This window comes from Electrona antarctica, assembly GCF_951216825.1.
Source record: "Electrona antarctica genome assembly, chromosome: 8".
Classification (NCBI taxonomy): domain Eukaryota; kingdom Metazoa; phylum Chordata; class Actinopteri; order Myctophiformes; family Myctophidae; genus Electrona; species Electrona antarctica.
The window spans coordinates 7779596-7798982 of record NC_136789.1 but is presented as its reverse complement, the minus strand read 5'-3'; the positions used below and the strand labels follow the sequence as shown (position 1 = coordinate 7798982).

General features: G+C 41.2%; 2 protein-coding genes across 4 annotated transcripts in view; one reads left to right on the top strand and one right to left on the bottom strand.

Moving 5' to 3' along the window:
- Positions 1-223: 223 nt before the first annotated feature.
- Positions 224-7981, bottom strand: hpda (4-hydroxyphenylpyruvate dioxygenase a; the record flags this gene model as incomplete). The annotated part of the gene is made up of 13 exons (XM_079508002.1): positions 224-1022; positions 1802-1918; positions 2037-2159; positions 2367-2438; positions 2840-3002; positions 3697-3774; positions 4882-4988; positions 5097-5186; positions 6123-6205; positions 6322-6364; positions 6474-6578; positions 7699-7761; positions 7949-7981. Coding segments are annotated over 13 exons (1191 nt in total), but the record flags the coding sequence as incomplete, so codon positions are not given.
- A 2860-nt stretch (positions 7982-10841) lies between these two features.
- mtmr4 (myotubularin related protein 4) overlaps positions 10842-19387 on the top strand; it is a 68856-nt gene continuing 60310 nt past the window's right edge. For 2 of the 3 annotated variants that reach the window (XM_079507114.1, XM_079507112.1), the window contains exons 1-2: positions 10842-10903; positions 19071-19373. In XM_079507114.1, coding sequence (XP_079363240.1) covers positions 19371-19373 — 3 coding nt within the window. In that variant the 5' untranslated portion in view covers positions 10842-10903; positions 19071-19370. The remainder of the gene's footprint in view (positions 10904-19070; positions 19374-19387) is intronic. The other variant, XM_079507113.1, reaches the window with a different exon arrangement.

Genomic DNA, 19387 nt, shown 5'->3' with positions numbered 1-19387 from the left:
TACTTTATTGAGTATTAAATACTTTTAGTTCTACTCCACTACATTTATTTGAAAACTTTAGTTACTTTGATTGTTCTTATACAAAACATACAATAACACTTAGCCCTATATACATTTCGGCCATTTGAAAATTACAGATCTACAAGCTTGATGCGACGCATTGTGAGATTGTAGATCTGCTATTTTCAAAATGTGTATACATTTTAAAACTTGAAATGGGACATTTGCCAAGGTGTTACTTGTTATTCAGTTTCTCTGCTGTCGGGAAGAAACCACCTAACTCCAAAATGTTCATTTTTCAGGTAATGAAGAAAACCTTATGTTTTGAAAACAAAGCAATACTGCCGCATCAAAGTTGTTGTAACTTTATACAGTATGTTGTCAATTACTTGCAGGGGGGGTGGAGGTGGTGGAGTTAGTTGCTTTAGCAGACAGTTTGAGGGTCCAATTGAGTTAAGTCCCAAGCGCTTTTTACTACTTTTCATTGGTTCACTACAACACACAGACACAGGGTGTTCAATAGCACTGATTTATGGAAAAAAGAAAAAACCTCAAATGGAGTTAGGAGGTTTCCTCCCGACAGCAACGACATGTTAATTCTATTCAGATTCCCTGAATAGAATAGAGTTCCTCTGCTGGACACTTCTTTTCAGTAGCAAAGCAGTAGAATTAGCATTAGGCTAATCAGTGAATAAAACCAGCAGGGAAAAACATGCATTTTCCAGAAAACCTTAAGGAAAAGGATCGGTAAAATATCAGGAAAGCGTAAAAACATCTGTATATTGTATCTATCAACGAATGCCGTAGTGTGTGCTTTACACAATTGTTGTCGTTTTTTTGTTATGATCTTGGTAAATATCGGCGTAAGAAAGTGTTGTCTTAAAGTGTGATTTTGTAAGGTTGGAGGATCAGTAGAAGGCTTTGGGCTGTCCCTCTGGAGTCAGCACAGTGAGGTTGCCCCTGGCATCCTGGTCCTTTTCGATGGCCTCAAACAGGGACTTGAAGTTTCCTGCCCCGAAGCCCTGGAGAGACAGAACAGACAGACACAGACGGATGGCTAATTACTGAGAAGATCTACCGTCTTCTGTGTCGTTTGTTACAGTTCTGGCATCTTCTCACATGCACTCACCATTCAGAATGGTGGACTTCTTTGATGTCGGATTGCAAGCAGTTTAATACATTATTCTCAAAGGGTTTTGGGTTCATCCAGTCCCACTTTGACAGAAAATTGCCCTCAACGTGAAGCTCCCAAATTAATCATGTAAATATTTCCATAGTTAATCAGCCGATCGAGTGTTGGCGGTTGCTCCCAGAGGTCCTTTGGTGTGGTTCACAGTCAGCGTCTCACTTTCAGACACTGTATCCACATCACTAGACTCGGTAAAATGCCAGAGAATGACATGGGGAGCCTGTTCTGACAGGTAGAGTAGGGGGGCTAAGGTGTTATAAATTAAGTGCCAAAGGGTGCAACTCAATCCAAAAGATCCCCTTTGCTGTGTAAAGTAGTGGGGCCTTTTAATCTGCATCTGTGATAGATTTACTGGGCTTTTCCAAACGGGCTACTGTTGTGTTCACACTGGGTGGGAGCAGTAAGCAGGTGTTAAGGCTGTTCCATGTTAAGGTATTTAATGGAGGTGGGGGGAAATAAATGGCGTCTACTGCCCTGTAAATCTTGTCGCCTCTTATTGAGGTGTTGAACTGGAGACACGAGACATGAAGGCCTGAAGTGTATGTTTCCGATGCCTTACCTCCCGGTATCTTCGGCCAGGTATTCATAATATTTTTTTCCTGGTATACTTACAAAGTGGTTGTTCCGCTGAATGACTTCCAAGAAGAGAGTGGGTCTGTCTTGCATAGGCTTGGTGAAGATTTGGAGAAGGTAGCCATCGTCATCAAAGTCCACTAAAATTTTCAATTCCTTTTAGACGGAAGAAAACAAGATGGCAGCATTATTGTTGATTTGTGGAACCCCAGCAAAAGGGGAAAAAAACAATTTCTAGTTTGAATCGACAGTGAGGAAATAAGTGTTCCTATACCTGTAAACGGTCAAGGTCTTCTTTCACCTTGATCTTGGCGGTCTTGAGTTTCTCCCGCAGGCTGTCGTAGTACGTGTCAGGGGCTGCGAGAAAATCCATCCCCCGGGCACGCAGGTTCACTATCTGTTTTAAAGCGAAACAGAAGAAAGCAAGGATCTAAAACCTGCCTTTACTTGCCGAGGTTCGGGAGGACATCTGAAGACGAGGCCGACAGGAATTCCAATGCTTTTTAAAGTGCAGTCTGTCGATTACCTCGTATTCCCTAGGCAATTTTTAAATGCTAATCAAAACTAATGTTAAAATGCTAATGTAAAACGAATGTTAACGTACAGCCTGGATGATGTTCGAAGTGTTGAGGGCGATGTGCTGAACGCCCGGCCCGCCATTGTAGTCCACATATTCCTGTGTAAAGTCAGGCGAAGAACAACTGAATCATTGACATAATTGCAAGCAAAATAAACAGGGATCATCAATATATATATACCCATACACGGACAAATGTGTGGTTGATCCATTACTGAAGTGTTTTCTTTAGAATATGTATAACTCTTATATTTACTACGACACTATGGCATATTAGGAGTCCAACTAGTACTAGCCTATAGTGGTTCTGAAATGTTGTATTTATTAACTCTGAGAGTGTTCAAATGAATGATTTTGAACACTCTTAAGTTACAGACCTGTTATGGTCATTCAGGGCTAGCTCTTGTTTATGAGGTGAATTTTGACAAAATGTCCCATCACAAGCGAGCATAGTGATGAAAATAAATGATGAGTGAGTGTGGCACGGTGTGGTTGTTGACCTGGATTTGCGATTTCTTATTCCCAGGCGCAGGCTCGTTGATGGGCATTTTGATGGTCTCCTCGTAGTTGGTCACCACAATGGACCTCAGAGCGCTGTACTGTGTGTGCATCTGCTTGTCGTCTATCGACCAGAACCGGTGGAACATTAAGCACTTCTGATACCTATAGGATTGGTGGACAGAAACGGACACGTTCAAGTAGTGTAGTGATCATATAGACTAAACAAATAAAAGTTGGAAGTATATTGTTGCTGTCGGGAGGAAACCACCTAACTCCATTTTTGAGGTTTTTGATTATTATTATTATTATTTTGCATAAATCAGTGCTATTGAACACCCTTTACCTCTGTGTGTTGTTTCGAAAATATTGAACCAATGGAAAGTATTACAAAAGTGCTTCGGACAAAACCTCTTAACTCTCATGGAAGTAATTTACAATATATAAAGTCACAACACCAACTTTGCTGAGGCAGTATTGCTTTGTTTTCTAAATATACGGTTTTCCTGAAAATTAAGAAAAAAGTTAACACGCACGCACGCACGCACGCACGCACGCACGCACGCACGCACGCACACACACACACACACACACACACACATTCACTTTTCTCTCGTGATGGATAGAGATTTAAAATAAATCTGTTTATTCCCACACAGTAATAAATAATATTCCACAAATTAGCACTTAATTTCATTAATACTTTAACAAGTAATGAAATATGCGCTACGTGTGGGCCTAATATAAAGATCCACCTTATTTGGCTTCATCTTGCAGTGGTGTTTATTTGTCCTTTTGCCCCAATGTGTCTGTTATACATGTGTGTATAGCCTATGTGAGTCCCGTGACAGCCTCTTACCAGTCCGTTGTTGGCACCATTTCTTCATCTGGCTGATTTCCCACAATGTGATCAATAAAGCTCAGATGTACTTTCGGACTACACAGAAAAGGAGAATAAACATTTTATCACGTTTTCCATGAACTAGTTAAGCGTGCATTCGTGCTAGGGGAAGCTATAAGCAGTTTGGCCTTTATTCTGTATCCAGTATATCAGGGGTGGGCAACTTTGACGATGGAGAGCGCCACTATATCTCCGCACTCACTCCAGAGGGCCACATTGCATATTACTGTCGTAGCAAAAATAGCCGATCTACAAGCTCAAAAAGTGTCGCAACTTCTAGATCAGCTATTTTTGCTCTTGATTGTTATTTCTTTTGCAATTTTTGAATTGGAATCCTGAAAAGTTAAAATTGTATTTAATTTCAAATGCCTTTGAAATGCCTTTTATTGTTATGTTAACTTTATGAACTAAATGCAAATACATTAGACATAAATACATTTTAAAGCCCAAACCACACAAAATGGTCGGGTCAGGACAGAACGGTTTTAAAGGTCAACCACCCGAATGCGACTCATTAAGTTGCAAGGCGTTGCATTGGTGTGGTTGACCTTTAAAACCGTTTTGTCCTGACTCGACACGGTGTGGTTTGGGCTCAATACTAGTCATTAAGCTGTCGGCCTGCCCATAGCCTATGTGTCCATAGGCCGCATGTGGCCCCCGGGCCGCCAGTTGCCCATGTACAGTATGCAGTAGTATATGATAGGTAAAAAATAGGGGTGCACGATTATGAAATTATGACCAATATCCGATCTCCGATTATTTGCAGGGTCATATCTGCCGATACCGATTATGACCGATTCCGATATTATACAGAGGACCACAATGGAAACAAGCCTAGGCCCTATAGGGGCTTGGCCCAAAGCCTGTTAAAAAAGTATTCAATTTATAAATAAATAAATAGCATATACTGTACTCTTTCCCATGTGTCTGTTTTCACTACTGAATGAGATGAATACACAAATTAAATGTAGAATTATTTTTTAATTTTTCTTTATTTTTTCTTGGTGATTATATAATCTGTATTATTAACTATTATAACTGTTCCGATACCGATATGGCATTTTTATGGACGATATGGCCGATTCCGATTATGCTGCCGATTAATCGTGCATCCCTAGTAAAATAATACACAAATGCACTCACAGTGTGGGTAGCAGGGCATCCTTGACCATGGGCTTGTTGTAGCCTGGTAAAAAAAGGCCTTTGTAGGGTCCAAGGTACTCGATTAATGTATGTGTGGTGTCTCCATACTGTGAGGACAAATGATTGGAGCAATTGTCATTCATTTTAATTTATGCATTTGTACACTCGGCATTTCACAGTATGGTCGGTATGTGTGCCTTTCACTCTTCACTCACTGTTTGAAGCACAGCGTACTTGATTTTCCCATGGCTGTCTTGCTCCACCCATGGCTCTTTGACGACTACAGCCCCTTGCTCCTTAGCAGTCTGTTGACATTAGTGTAGTTAGAAGAAAACACAATACAACAAGTCAAGATAATGCCTCTGGCTCTTGACAGCCATCCAGTGGCTGAAAATAAAATGTGACATTTCCAATTCTCACAGGCAGATTTCTTCTGGACCTGTGATGCCTATAGCTACAGGTCTCTTTGTCAAAGATCAAATATGATATCTATGTTGTGAACCTACGGGTACAGGGCAAAGTTCAAACCTGTTGTCTATCATAGAAAGAGGGCAACGTTCATATTATGAACCATTTAACGTCCTTAAACGTGTAAGTGATTTAATGAAGTGTTAAATAGCACTATATTCTGATAGTAATCAATGCTATATAGTGTTTCTTCAGTTACAGGGGTCTCCCCGTCTCTCCAGCTAATAAACAACTGTACAGTTTCAGGTTGGGATACCAATTTCAGCTAGTCAGGAGAGAGAATTCATACAATTTCAGGATACAGGATAAACAAACGAGATTGGAAGTGATACAGAAAAAAGAGCAGAAACAAACTATAATATCGAAGCTGATAAATGGGTACTCTCTCCTGACTGGATGAAATTGGCAACTCACCGGGAAATGTATTTTCTGTTTCTGTTTAACAATAAACTTTTTGTTTTAACAAAAAGTTATCATAGTCAACACTACCTTGATGCATGATCTCTCATTATGAGACCTGCATGCATGTTTATCCATATTCCATAAAACACATGTCTTGGACTGTCAGGCATGTGTGCTCATGTATACAAATGCGCACACAAAGTACACACACTTAAATGCACTTAAACACACCCATGCAGACACATGCAAGCCAAGCCAATTTAGTTACAAAAACCACTGGAGTAAGTAGTTGTTGGATCAACAGCTTGAGAATATGTACAGTTTTCATCATACTCATACGTTAAGGCAGAAGAAGTTTCTTCCGGTGTTACCTTGACCAAGAAGTCACAGTCTTCCACTTGGAAGGCGATGTCTTTGACCCCATCCCCATGCTTGATCAAATGTTCTCCAAATTCTGAGGGAAAACAAAGCCACGTTGAAACATGAACATGAACATGTTGAGAACAGGGGTGATATTTGGTCTTTCGTAGAATGTCGCATAGTCAAAATGACAAAAGAAAGACTACTTGCCTTCATTTCCTGGATTCAGGGGAGATTCAAATGCAAATAGGATCTGTGAAGTAACGTTTATGGGAATGTTTAAATTAGGGATATAGGTCTTATCTATCAGTATTTATCATGCGATTTGATTTAACGTCACCCTGTGATGTAAAAATGTATACCTTATCTTGTCTGATGACATGGGACACCGATTCTCGGCTGCCCGTCTCTAAACCCTTGTAGGCGAAGTGCTCAAATCCCATTTTGTCACAGTAGAATCCAGCTGCCTATGACATAATTTTAATGTTTTAATTCTGAAGTGAATTTCCAGTATGTTTGGACCAGAGGGAATAGTAGTTAGATGACACATCTCAAGCTAACTGTGAAGCCTACTTACACACTTACAATCTATTGTATATACCATTGGTTCTCAAAGTGGGGTCCAGGGGTCCTTGAGGGAGTTCCAGGGGGTCCCCAGCTAAATTATATAGTTAGGAACCAAATGGACCCTTATGGGTCTGTAACTCAGAGAGTGTACAAATGTAACCAAATAGACCCGTTGGTTTTACAATATAAATAAAAAATGCCATTAAATGGGGGTCCGTAGCCTAATGCATATCACACTGGTGGTCCTTTAAATTAAAATGGTTGAGAATCACTGCTAGAGCCATAAATCTTCTCTTATGGGGGTCCCTGGTATATCTCTTCAAATGGGGTTGTCAATTTGGGGGTCCTTGACATGAAAAGGTTTGAGAACCACTGGTATATTTTCACCAAATGTTTATCCATTTTGACCATATTTTCCTATTATAACATGCTCCGAATAGAGCCTAGGGAACCCTAGTCTAGGGTTCATGTGGTCAAAAAACGTGAGAGGCTGGAGATTGCAGAGTGTGTTGACCTGCCTGTGTGCCTTGTCAACATCTGAATGAACTAGGTGAACCTTTAAAATAGGAATCTTATTTACTCTGTAAAGAACTGCCCATTGACTGTTAAAACATTTCAAAGAAAAAAAAAGTTCTCACATTCTGTATGGTTTGCTAAAATACCTAGTCTTCCTCCCAAGGTTATTATAGTTAAGTAAAACTAACGAAAATAGTAAAACTAAAATTAGAAAAACATAAATTAAACCGTATTATGTGTTTACAAAACTAACTAAAACCCGCTCTAAAAATTACTATAAAACTAATTGAATTAGAATAAAATACGTCAAAGCTATAACTAAAACTAAACTATAATGAAAAATCACATCAAACAAATCAATTAAAAAAAACTATTTATAACCTCCTAATATTATTTAATATAATGAAGAATAATATGTTTGTTGAATTTGATGTAATTGCAATATGACCAGTGTTAAACAGCTTGTAAGAATATTCATTTTAGCTTCTGTGTTTGGATACTGACCTGTTTGGCATTGCCAACCCAGAAAGTCACATGATGAAACCTGAGAAACTTTCCCCTTGGGGGCTAGAGATAAATTAAAAATAGAAATGTAGAAATGTTAATTTTATATGAACTTAGTAGTACTTTAATTTCCTCATTTAGAATTGTGTCATTTAGAATTGTGTCATCTTCACCACATAATGATACTGTGAGACATTATACCACACGCTGCTGCCAAAAACATTATCTTCACTTGCAGTTTGCATCTTACCTTCTCTCCTTTATCTGTGTAGGTAGTCTGAGAAAAATAAGAAAAATAAATTATACATTTTCACATGGCTACCTCAAACTACAGTTCTAAAAAATCGTGAATAATTGAGTGTTGCCTTCTGTGCCTGCAATTAATAATAACGATTTCCTCACTCACACCATCATGACAACATGTTATGTATGTCCTACAACTGAGCCTCCTTATAGCATTATTGGCTGGAATATAATGGCTCCTTACCATGCTATATTTTGTGGATCGCCAGCCGTTCACCAGAAGACCAAAATCACTGTCTACCCAAATGATCTACAGATAAGTACTGTCATGAGAACCAATTATGATTGGTTTTCAGGGTCAACACCCCCTGTCCGCCTACTACCTTTCCTGCATCAGGATTCAAAGCGCACTGTCAATTGCAAGTGTTTGCCAGGATTTGTCATCTCTGTCAAGTATTGATCCATCCTCCTGTGTTTCAGTTGACAGTCCTTTGAAGTTCGTAGCAGTCCTCTACAACCAAAATGAATGGCATACAGTAAACATTAACCTTTTAGCTGTCCAAAATGGGGAAATAGTTCAGCTTACTGATTAAGCAGGTTAGTGGTGCTATACTGTATGTGTCTCCTGCACACAGTAGGGCACACAATATGGGCTACACACTAAATAGGTTAAGGCCTATTCATCCAGTTTTCGGTGAAGAGGTGACCACCGAAACGGTGGTTAGAGAGATGTGTTGTGTGAGCGCTGACCACAACACACGGTGTGACGTCATGTTGTAGTTTTCGGTGGTCACCTCACCTTCACCGAAAACTGGACTATTAATAGGCCTTTAGTACAGTGGTTCCCAAAGTGGGGTCCGGGGATCCCCAGGGGTCCTTGAGGGAGTTCCAGGGGGTCCCCAGCTAAATGATAGTTAGGAACCAAATGGACCCTTTTCGACAGAGGGGGTGTCTGCCAGTCCTGAAGAGGATGTTCTCTGCCTTGGCCGTGACCTGGGCTTGAACCTTGGTCTGTCGGCTCGATGATTCTTTGGCGACATTAGTTCCGTTAGTTGGTCTTGTACCATTTCTCACTACAGGAGAGGCCACGTGAAGGCTGTCGTCTTCTCCCCCACGGCTATGCGGACGACTTAATTGGCCATCATGCTTCGACGCCCAACATGGAAGGCGATGGAAGATGGCCTCAACCGAGACATGGGCATCCTGGCAGACTACCTCCAGAAGTGGCACCTTCAGCTCAGCATGGGCAAAACAGTGTCTGCAGCTTACCACCTCAAGAAGCAAGAAGGGAACTGGACGTGTATGTTGGCAACAACCGCCTGGAGTTCCAGCAAGCCCCCAAGTTCCAGGGGGTCCCCAGCTAAATGATATAGTTAAGAACCAAATGGACCCTTTTGGGTCTGTAACTCAGAGAGTGTAAAAATGGAACCAAATGGACCCGTTAACGGGGTAAATTAACTTTGATTTTACAATATAAATTGGGGTCTCAGAGATAGAAATGCCATTAAATGGGGGTCTGTAGCCTAATGCATGTCAAACTGGGGGTCCTTGAAATTAAACGGGTTGAGAATCACTGCTGTAAAAATCTTCTCTTATGAGGATCCCTGGCATATCTTTTCAAATGGGGGTCCGCGGGCTAATTAGTGTCAATTTGGGGGTCCTTGACATGAAAAAGTTTGGGAACTACTGCTGTAAGTGATGTATGTAGATGGGCCATTGTATTTAATCCTGCATTATTCTACCATAAATGTATTATTTTTTGTCCTCACTCCTAAGATTCTGTTCAGAGCTTCACTTGCCACCTCTAGGTGGAGGCAGAGTATTGCCTATTTGCTTGTTTATATTTTTCCCTTACCTCCTTTTATGATGACTTCCTGTTTTTGGCTATATAGTCTAGAGAGGTGTATATTTGCACGTCTCTGATTAATTGAAAATGGTGGACCTTATTGTAAACAAGTGTAATGCTTTATGGTGTCGTCCACAGTTAACAGTTTTTGTATTGAGTTGTGCTTGTAATTCTGCAAACTGTTAATAAATACTTCAATCAATGCTTTCATTTGAAACTTTTTTTTTTAGTATAGTCGCAAATCAAGTGTGTAGGGCAGGCAGATATCAAGAATGTGAACCATGGCTCATAGGCAGCAGACAGGTGAACAAACATGATGCACATGTTGCACATTCCCCCCCCCCCCCCCACCGCCTCCCCCCCTTTCCCCCCTCACTGTATATGTTTCTTTTCCCTTTTTACCTCCTTTATGATGAATTCCTGTTCTGTCTATAGAAGTGTCTATTTGTACGTCTCTAAATGTTTTGATGATTTGAACATGGTGGACCCTATTGGAAACAAGTGTAATGCTTAATTGGGTCGTCCACTCACAGTTAACAGCCTTTGTATTGAGTTTGTGCTTGAAATGTACTGTAATTCTGCAAACTGTTAATAAATTCTTCAATCAATCAATCAATCAATCAATGTCATGTACATTATAGGCTGAAAATGTCAAAATCGATCAAATACATCGAGAAATGTATGTATGTATACATGTATGTAGGCTATGTATGTATGTGTGTGCGTGCATACCGATAGTAGTTATTATTATTATTATTATTATTATTATTATTATTATAATATTCATGTTACCCGGTGTGGCGCGCTTGTGGACTGAAGTGCGCGCGCGCGGTCGGTGTGTTGGTGCCGCGCTGTGATTTTCTATTGGTGTCCGATCAAGACCTTGTGGCTGTATCGTGGCCTCTGATTGGCCACGGTGTGGGTGTGTGCGCATGCACTGGTTACCCTGTCGTGAATTACCATTGGCTGCCAGAAATGCCGCGGCGCCATTGGCCCCGGGGTGCCGAATTGGCTTCCCGGCGATTGGCCGACGCATATGTCATCGCACGGGAATGCGGAAGTAGTCCGTGCAGTGCTACTGAGTCACCGTTGTATATGTCAGCTGATTGTTTCTGAGTGAGTAACTCCATTTCAATTCTTCCAAATGAAGCGACTTGTGAACGTTGCGTTTATGTGTGACACGTCCGCGTGCCTCCTGTCATTTGCTGAGAGCGTCAACTAAATATTACTTAGTTTTTCTCTTTGCGTGCAAGACAGTAAAGCACATTTTAGAAGCCAACTTCCAGCTATGTATTGTAGCTATGTGGCTAGCATGCTAACTCACACACCTCTCTCACACACACACACACACACACACTCACTCACTCACTCACATAGCATGGGACAAACAACTATAAACTTTACTTTCACTTTCACCTGGTGTGCCAATAAAGTTAATTGCACAGTTACTTACTGTGTAGTAAATCAATGAGAACCACTCCCTGTTACCTTTGGAACCCAATGGACAGACAGCTGAGAGCTTTCTGAGGTCGTTATCCTGGAAGTGGTTAGGTAGCTGGTGATGAACAGGGGAGGGGAGTCATGAATAATATGGTAATATTAATGGTAGTAATGGTAGCTAATAGTTTTCAGTCAAAGAAGAAGCCTGTAGTGGTGGTGCTAACCCCTCCTATGTCCAGCTTTGAGGGTTTGTGCACACACACACATTGTGGTAACACAAACATTGAATGCCATTGACAATGAATGGCCAGCTTTGAGTGTTTGTGTAAACACAAACATTGAAGATGAAGGTGAGGATGCAAATTGTGATTGGCCGTAATGAGATGATGATAAGTGCGCTCCTCACTTCACATGGGTGTGAATGTTTTTTAGTGGTGCTAGCCATGATTCCTATAGATGGCAACGACTATTAAATGAGGACAGGAAGCGAAGACTGTACGGTGGACTCCATGTTGCTCCCTGGTAGGAAAGAGACATGCGCAATGGGCTATATGCAGCCAACACTTCCGCGTTCAGCTTCCTTGGTCTCAATTGCACAATTTCTTTCCTTCCAGGGAGCAACATGGAGTCCACTGTAAGGTCTTTGCTTCCTAACCTTGTTTAATTAACGTTGATAGACGGGTCCCATGGTCGCAGGCAACGTATTTCCTGTAGGCGGAGACGACATATCTGCGGTGTAAACTCGAGGGTCTTCTACTACATTGAATGGGAAAGTGACTGATGTTGGTCTACTTACTTACTTATGCTCTTCGCCCCCAATGGGGCATAAGGCATCGATAATGTTCCTCCACCTATCACCAACGATGTTGGTCTGCTCAGCCTCAAACGTTACTCTTTTACCTGCTTTTTATTAAAACACTAACTTTACAGATGCCCTGAACTTCGGGATGAACCTGTGTAGTTTATGGCTGCTCCAACAGCAGTGGCAACATTCAACTTTGGAGAAAAACGGAATGTCAAAAAATACACAGCGGTGGCTGAGACCAGAGCCATAGAGTAATGGTTGAGACGAAGCAGTGAAAGGTCCTGAAAGATACATAATGTCAGTCTTACCCAATACCCAATCTTTCTGTTGTATGAACTATGAACACAAGGCTGCTGTACTTTATGCCTCACTGAGGTATAAAGTACAGCAGCCTTGTGTTACTAAAATATCATGCAGCAGCATGCTTATACTAGCAGGTACTTAACCATTTTTTGCTTCCCCGTCAATCAGTCCACACAGAGCTATCATCATTGATTATTGGGCACGCACAATATTAGAACACATTAATTGCATGGTCAAAATTCAAATGGATCAGTACCAATATTGCAATACAAGTTTCCAGTAAGGTTTACACCAACCGTGTACTGGGTGCAGTCGTGCAGATGCAGACAAACAAGAAATGATCACATAGTGATATTTGTCAGGTGAAAGAAGCGCTGTCTCCGTTGTGTTCTCCCCCCCATATTAGTATGATTATTGTCAGGTGAAACCTGACTAATGAAAGCTCATGAAATGTAGACAACCTAGTCATAAAATGTGTATGTTTGTCACAGCCTCGTGGCCGTTGTTTGCGTTAGTTTCCGACGTTCTGTGCGTGATTCAATGACTGTTTTGTTGTGGCTTTCCTGCTGTCCACCTCCAGCAGCTGTTATGGCTTCGAGGCTGCGGTGGTAAAGCTTGCTCGCTGTGGTGCGGAAATCAGCCCTTTCGTTGTGCGTGTGGCATAGCTTAGGCAGGCAATCATACTACACTCCCATTGGCTTAGGCAACCAATCAGGACTAGGCATGTATGTATGACTAGGTGGTGACTATGACTAGGTTGTCTACATAAAAAGAAACCAACCGCTTCACATACCTGATTTATTAGGCCGATTAATTAATTGATTCCCACTTACTGGGTCAGAGGAGTTATGGTTTTAAAAATGTCATTAGTTGTAGACAGAGGCCGGATCCCAAAAGCATCTGTAAACTTTTCCCAAATCATTCTTGACTAAGATGTGATGGTATCAATTTAAAACATTCAGGGTGGTCACTGGTCTTAAATCTGTGTACAGCTACTAGTACTAACAGTAAGTAGTCTCGAGAGAAAAGTAGCAATCTTAAATACATTTGCTGCCCAGTGCCCACAGTTTAAGTTTTAACTTTTAACAACCAAGCAGGATTTATTCATTTTAATTTGGTTAACACATTTACAGTGTCAGTATGCATTTTTTGCTATAGCTATTAGCTCACCTCTTAAAACACAAAACTGTGTTAGGCGTAACTTGTCTACGATAACCAGTACAAGTTAGTGATGCACGATTCTTGTTCCTATTCATTCATAGTCCAGTTTTCGGTGGTGCTGCTTATAAATTGAGATGCGTTTGGTTTTGATCTCCCAAATGGAAGGTGGTAGATTGGTGTAGTAGTAGTAGTAGTAGTAGTAATAAATGATAATAATAGTAAAAGTAGTAGTAGTAGGTGTGCCCTGCCTGTAGTAGCAGGGTTCTTTTCACGCTGAGAAGCCTGGCTGGCACACAGACAGACAAGTGGGAGGGAGAACCCAGTGAGCAATGAAATAGAGGGAGGGAGAGAGAGGCACGTCATGCCCTGGATTACCACCAGTGAGTGCTTGGTGAGACGCTGAGCACTGCCACTTTGCAAAGTAACTTATTTTATTTAACTTTTAAAAAGTGAGGGAAGAGTATAATCAGAACTCCTTGCAAAGAAAGGGAGTCTTTGCAGCTCAACTGTTTTTTTTTAATTCAGGTAAGACATGTAACGCTCGGAAGATATTTTTAGAGTATTTCTTTTTTCCTCTGTTGTGGAGCTGTGTGCAAAAGGGGGTGTGTCGGGAGGACATAAGTACTGTATGGGGAAGTGAGAAGTCTGCTTGGAGAGAAATATGTTTGGCTGCCAGTGCTTCCTAGTTGTAGCTTTTCAGTCTACTAGGGAAAATACACTGTCTGTATTGTGTCTAGATGTCTGTGTGTGTGCTTCACTCATATTTTGAGCTTTACACTTGCAGCATTTGGTATTTGAGTCTTCTGGTTTGGCTTGTGTCCGCATGAGGAGAGAATGTACTGCCATAACTGAAGGGTTGCCTCACAACCCGGTCCTCAGTCATGCAATTGATTTATTCTAGACCAAAGAATTATTGCAAATCTTGAGGAGATTTTGTTATTTATGGTCTCTTAACTGTCTGTGTAATCACTTATTACCAGCTATTCCTAATTTATTTATTTTTTTATTATGTAACTTCAAGCTACAATAATCATCCTATTATTCCTGCAGTATCCAACCATTATAAACATTTCATAAACTGTAAACTCTGTTTCACAAAAAATAATATAAAATACACGTACTGTATGATACAAGCATACAGCAACCGCACACACACACACACGCACACTATAAAACATTTATGACTTCCTAGGCCTTACCCCACCCCACACAACTTGCACACACAGTACAGTACGGTACGGTACAGTACAGTATACACACACACCCAGTGAGGTAGTGTTGGCTAGTATCACCTCACGCTCTTGGGTCAACTGGAACACCTGTTGTTCTATAGGCTGCTGGTGGGTGTGTGTGTTCTATAGGCTGCTAGTGGGTGTGTGTGTTCTATAGGCTGCTGGTGGGTGTGTGTGTTCTATAGGCTGCTGGTGGGTGTGTGTGTTCTATAGGCTGCTGGTGGGTGTGTGTGTTCTATAGGCTGCTGGTGGGTGTGTGTGTTCTATAGGCTGCTGGTGGGTGTGTGTGTTCTATAGGCTGCTGGTGGGTCTGTGTGTTCTATAGGCTGCTGGTGGGTGTGTGTGTGTTCTATAGGCTAAACTGCCTCCCCCTGGCCAGCCAGAAAGGAACTGGTTGGAATAACGTGTTCCTTCCACGCGCTACGTCCAACCAGGGAAACTCCCCCCTGTCAGGTGTAAAGGAGCAACTTGGACACTCTCCCCATGTCCACCATATATGGGGACTAGGTTGGCGGAGGGTGTGAGCCCAGGATCACATTAGATAATTGACACAGGGGTGACAAATGGGTTACAAAATCGTGGGATAAAAAAATGATAAGAGAAAACTCATACATCCAAACAGAAGAGTCCTATCTGATTGTATTGAACAACGTCAAACTCACCATTGTCACCAACATCTGTACGAAAAGCTTGAATTATCGTCTATCTGCAAAGTGTCATAAAAATCCACTGTAGACATGTTATGAGCTACTTCCTGCCAAGGAATTCCTTGCAGGTGATTATTTGTGGAGTTTGGAAGTGCTTGTTGGATATCATTCAACGGCCCTGTGTACCACCTGTTTAATGTAGGAGGTTGCTTTACTGAAAACGAGCGCTTAGTTCCAACACTTAAAAAATAAATCGCCTGCAAGGAATTCCTAGGAAGTAGCTCATAACATGTCTAACGTGGATTTTTATGAAACAAACACTTTTGCAGATTCGTACAGCTGCAATGTTGGTGAGTTTGTGAGCACTATATACACATTTCGGCCGGGTCATTTGGTCGTCCAACAGTTTCTTAACCACTTGGTGCAAGGAGACTCAAAAATAGCAGATCCAGCGTTGGGGAGCAGCCTTATTATAACTCGGAGCAGCAGCGATAGTGCTGGCGGTCCGCTGAACGCACACGTGCTCGCTCATTCACTGAGCGTGCGAGCGCAAAAAGTGTCGTTCTTGATTGGGTTACGCGCACGCAAATCGCATTCACGCACGCGCATGGGGCCTTTTGATTTGGTGTAGTGCCAGGGCCTTCGGAGGGGTTGATTCGGCACAGAGTGCATTCCCTCTTCAGTAAATGTTATTCATGAATAACAATGCAACCTTTTTTACAACTATCCACTCATTCTGGCTTTTCAAAGTGACCGACGCCACACGGCAGTTTTCGATTGGATTTAGAGGGAGGGCGAGCTCCAAAAGTGGTCTACCACTTATTAAAAGTGGTATACCACTTATTAAAAGTGGTATACCACTTTTATACCATTTTTAAAAGTGACTTTTAAAAGTGGTATATACCACTTTTTGTAGGGTGGTATACCAAAGACCACTTTTGGAGCTCGCCCCTTATGGAGGATTTAATATTAATTTGTTCTACTAGCGCAAACTTTTACCTATAATTTAATAATGCACAATTTTATTTTCTACTTGACCTTTGGGCAAGTAGAGTGCCCGACGCCGTGAGCAAGTGCCTCTGAGACCTTGTGGCGCACACAGTCCCAACCTCACGTGGGGCGTGTTTCTGTTTACAGTGACTTGACCTGGTGATTGGTGGGCCTCAGTAGTCGGGTTACCCTGTCGCTCTGCAGCATCAAGCCATATGCAAGTTCAGTTTAGTTGCTGGGGCTTTAATCTCTGTTTTGAGACTTAATTTTTGCAATACTGATGTAGCAAAATTACTAACCGTTATTTACTTTTCACATTATTTACAGTAAAGCCTCTGTTTGCATGTAGATTCCAAGAGCATACAAATGGAACCAAAATCGGGACCCTGATTTTCAGAGTTAAATTAACACTGATGATAGTGTACTCCCAGAGAGCAAAATGGTATCAAATGGGGGTCTGTGGCCTAATGCATGTCAAACTGGGGGTTCTTGGTATTGTATTGTCTGCATGCATATCTTGGGGACCATATACTGAAAGTGGGATACTATAGGCTACTAGTGTGTAAACTGTGTATATGCTAGGCCCCTCTAATTCAGCTGCTACAGTATTTATTTACTCTTTGAGTGAAAAGTAAAAAAAAATATAAGCCTTAAAGTCATTGGTTTAAGAAAGCAGGGCTGACTGTACCTTTTGTATAATCATATCGGTGCATAATCTTTGCACAATCCTCACAGAAAAGGAGTGTTTTTTTTTTTTTTAATGTTTGTGGCTTTCGTCTATTTTTATGGAGGGACAGACAGTAGGCTGACAGGAAATGCGGAGAGAGATGGGGGGAAGACATGCAGTAAAGCCCGTCGGGATCGGGAGTCGAACCTGCGGCACACTGCTAGACTGGATTACCAGCCAAGGTGCCTGGACCACTGAGCCATGGCCCAGGCCAAAAGGCGTGTTTTTATTCCAGTTAAAAAAAAAAAATCACTATCTGTTGTCAAGTTCATTTCCTGTTCAACTCCAAAGGACTAGAGACAACTCGAGATTTCCAACACAATCAAACTTTTTATTTTCCAACTTTGTTGCTTTTGAACCGTTGGCTTCATTTTGTTGATTGGTTGAGCAATCAAGTAGGTTGTAAACCTTTGAAGACAGAAAACAAAGGTTACAACAATGCCAAACAGATAATATTCTTTTAAACAGCTTATCACTAAATAAGTTATTTTTAACCACTGTTTTTAAACAATAACATTTTAAGCAAGCAAATGTCTTTTAAACAATTCAATGTTAAATTAAATGAATTAACCTCCAAGCCAATCCAATATTTTAGACAAATTATTAAAGTCAACATTTTAAATGAAACACTTCAAATTAACCATTTAAGCACTTGGCATAAAGAAATGAGATAAATAGCTGATCCTTGAGCTTGTAGATCAGCTCTTTTCTAAATAGGCATTTTAAACCTTTAACATATGAACCATGAATTGTCCACATTTTTAGTAGTCTTTTAAATTCTTAAAGTAATGTAAATTATTTTAACAGTTTCTCTTTGTCTTATTCTTTTGTAATTTATACTTAAACACAAATGAATTAACTTCCAAACCATTGTCAAGTGTGAACACAAACACAATGAATGTGTTCTACAATGTGTTCCTTCAAAGAACTTAAATGGTAGTCAAACCATGAACACATTAAAGCAGTATTTCAAATAAGTAAGTAAATAAACATTTCAACAGACCATTGGCATCTTTGTGCTGAACTCCTGAAAGAACTTGTGTCTTCTCTCTGCCTCCGATTGTTTGAATGGCCTTTTATAGTCTCCAGGTGCTCCTAATGAGCAGTGGCCATCTTTTGTGTTGCACTCTGGGAAGGGTAGTTTTTTGAGATGCCAAGCAAAGGCTCCATTACCGAGTTTTGACTCAACATCTGTTGCATATCGGTGATTGTTACCCTCTATTGTAATCGGTTATCGTATCGGTCACAAAATACGTGAGTGTGTGTGTGTGTGTGCGTGTGTGCGTGCGTGCGTGCGTGCGTGCGTGCGTGCGTGCGCGCGCGCGCATTCTAGTGCATTGTTTCTCAAAGTGGGATTTCAGGGGGTCCCCAGCAATATGACATTTAGGAACCCTAACAAGTCCATTTGTAAACTCTCAGAGTTAAATTAACAGTGATTTTACAATATAAATCTGGGTCCCAGATATATAGAAATGCCATTAAAAGGGGGTCCTTGAAATTAAAATGATTGAGAATCACTGCTAGAGCTGTAGAAATCTTCTCTTATGAGGGTCCCTGGCATATATTTTCAAATTGGGGTCAGCAGGGTTAGTTATTTTCAGCTATCTCAGTCTGGATCTATTGCTTCCGGAAACAACTTTTTCTGTATAGTAGATTTGTCTCTTCTTGTTTTGTTTTGTTTTTTTATTGTTTAGTTTTTTCCACGTTTCTTTTTTGTATTTCATTATTTATTTTGTATATTATTATTATGCTTTAACTGTGCTGTCTTCTATGTATGTGGGTTTGTATGTGGGGAGGGGGGGGGGGGGATGTGGACGGACGGGTGGTCTGTGTATTTTGTGAAAAATTTAAAATAAAAACAAAATATTTAAAAAACAATTGTTGGTCAGCGGGCTAATAAATGTAAATTTGGGGCTCCTGGACACGAAAAAGTTTGAGAGCCACTGTTCTAGTGTGTTTTTTTTAAATCTATTTGCAGGAGCGGTCGCTGACACAGCGGAGTCCGGTGGGACGGGAGGAGAGAGGGATTCGGAGAGGAGGAGAGCCCAGGTCGACTGTCTTCCTAGCGCAGACTGACACCATGGTGAGCCTCTTGTCTTGGTCTTCTTAACCCCATTGGAGAGGGATTTGGAGAGGAGGAGAGCCCAGGTCGACTGTCTTCCTAGCGCAGACTGACACCATGGTGAGCCTCTTGTCTTGGTCTTCTTAACCCCATTGGAGAGGGATTTGGAGAGGAGGAGAGCCCAGGTCGACTGTCTTCCTAGCGCAGACTGACACCATGGTGAGCCTCTTGTC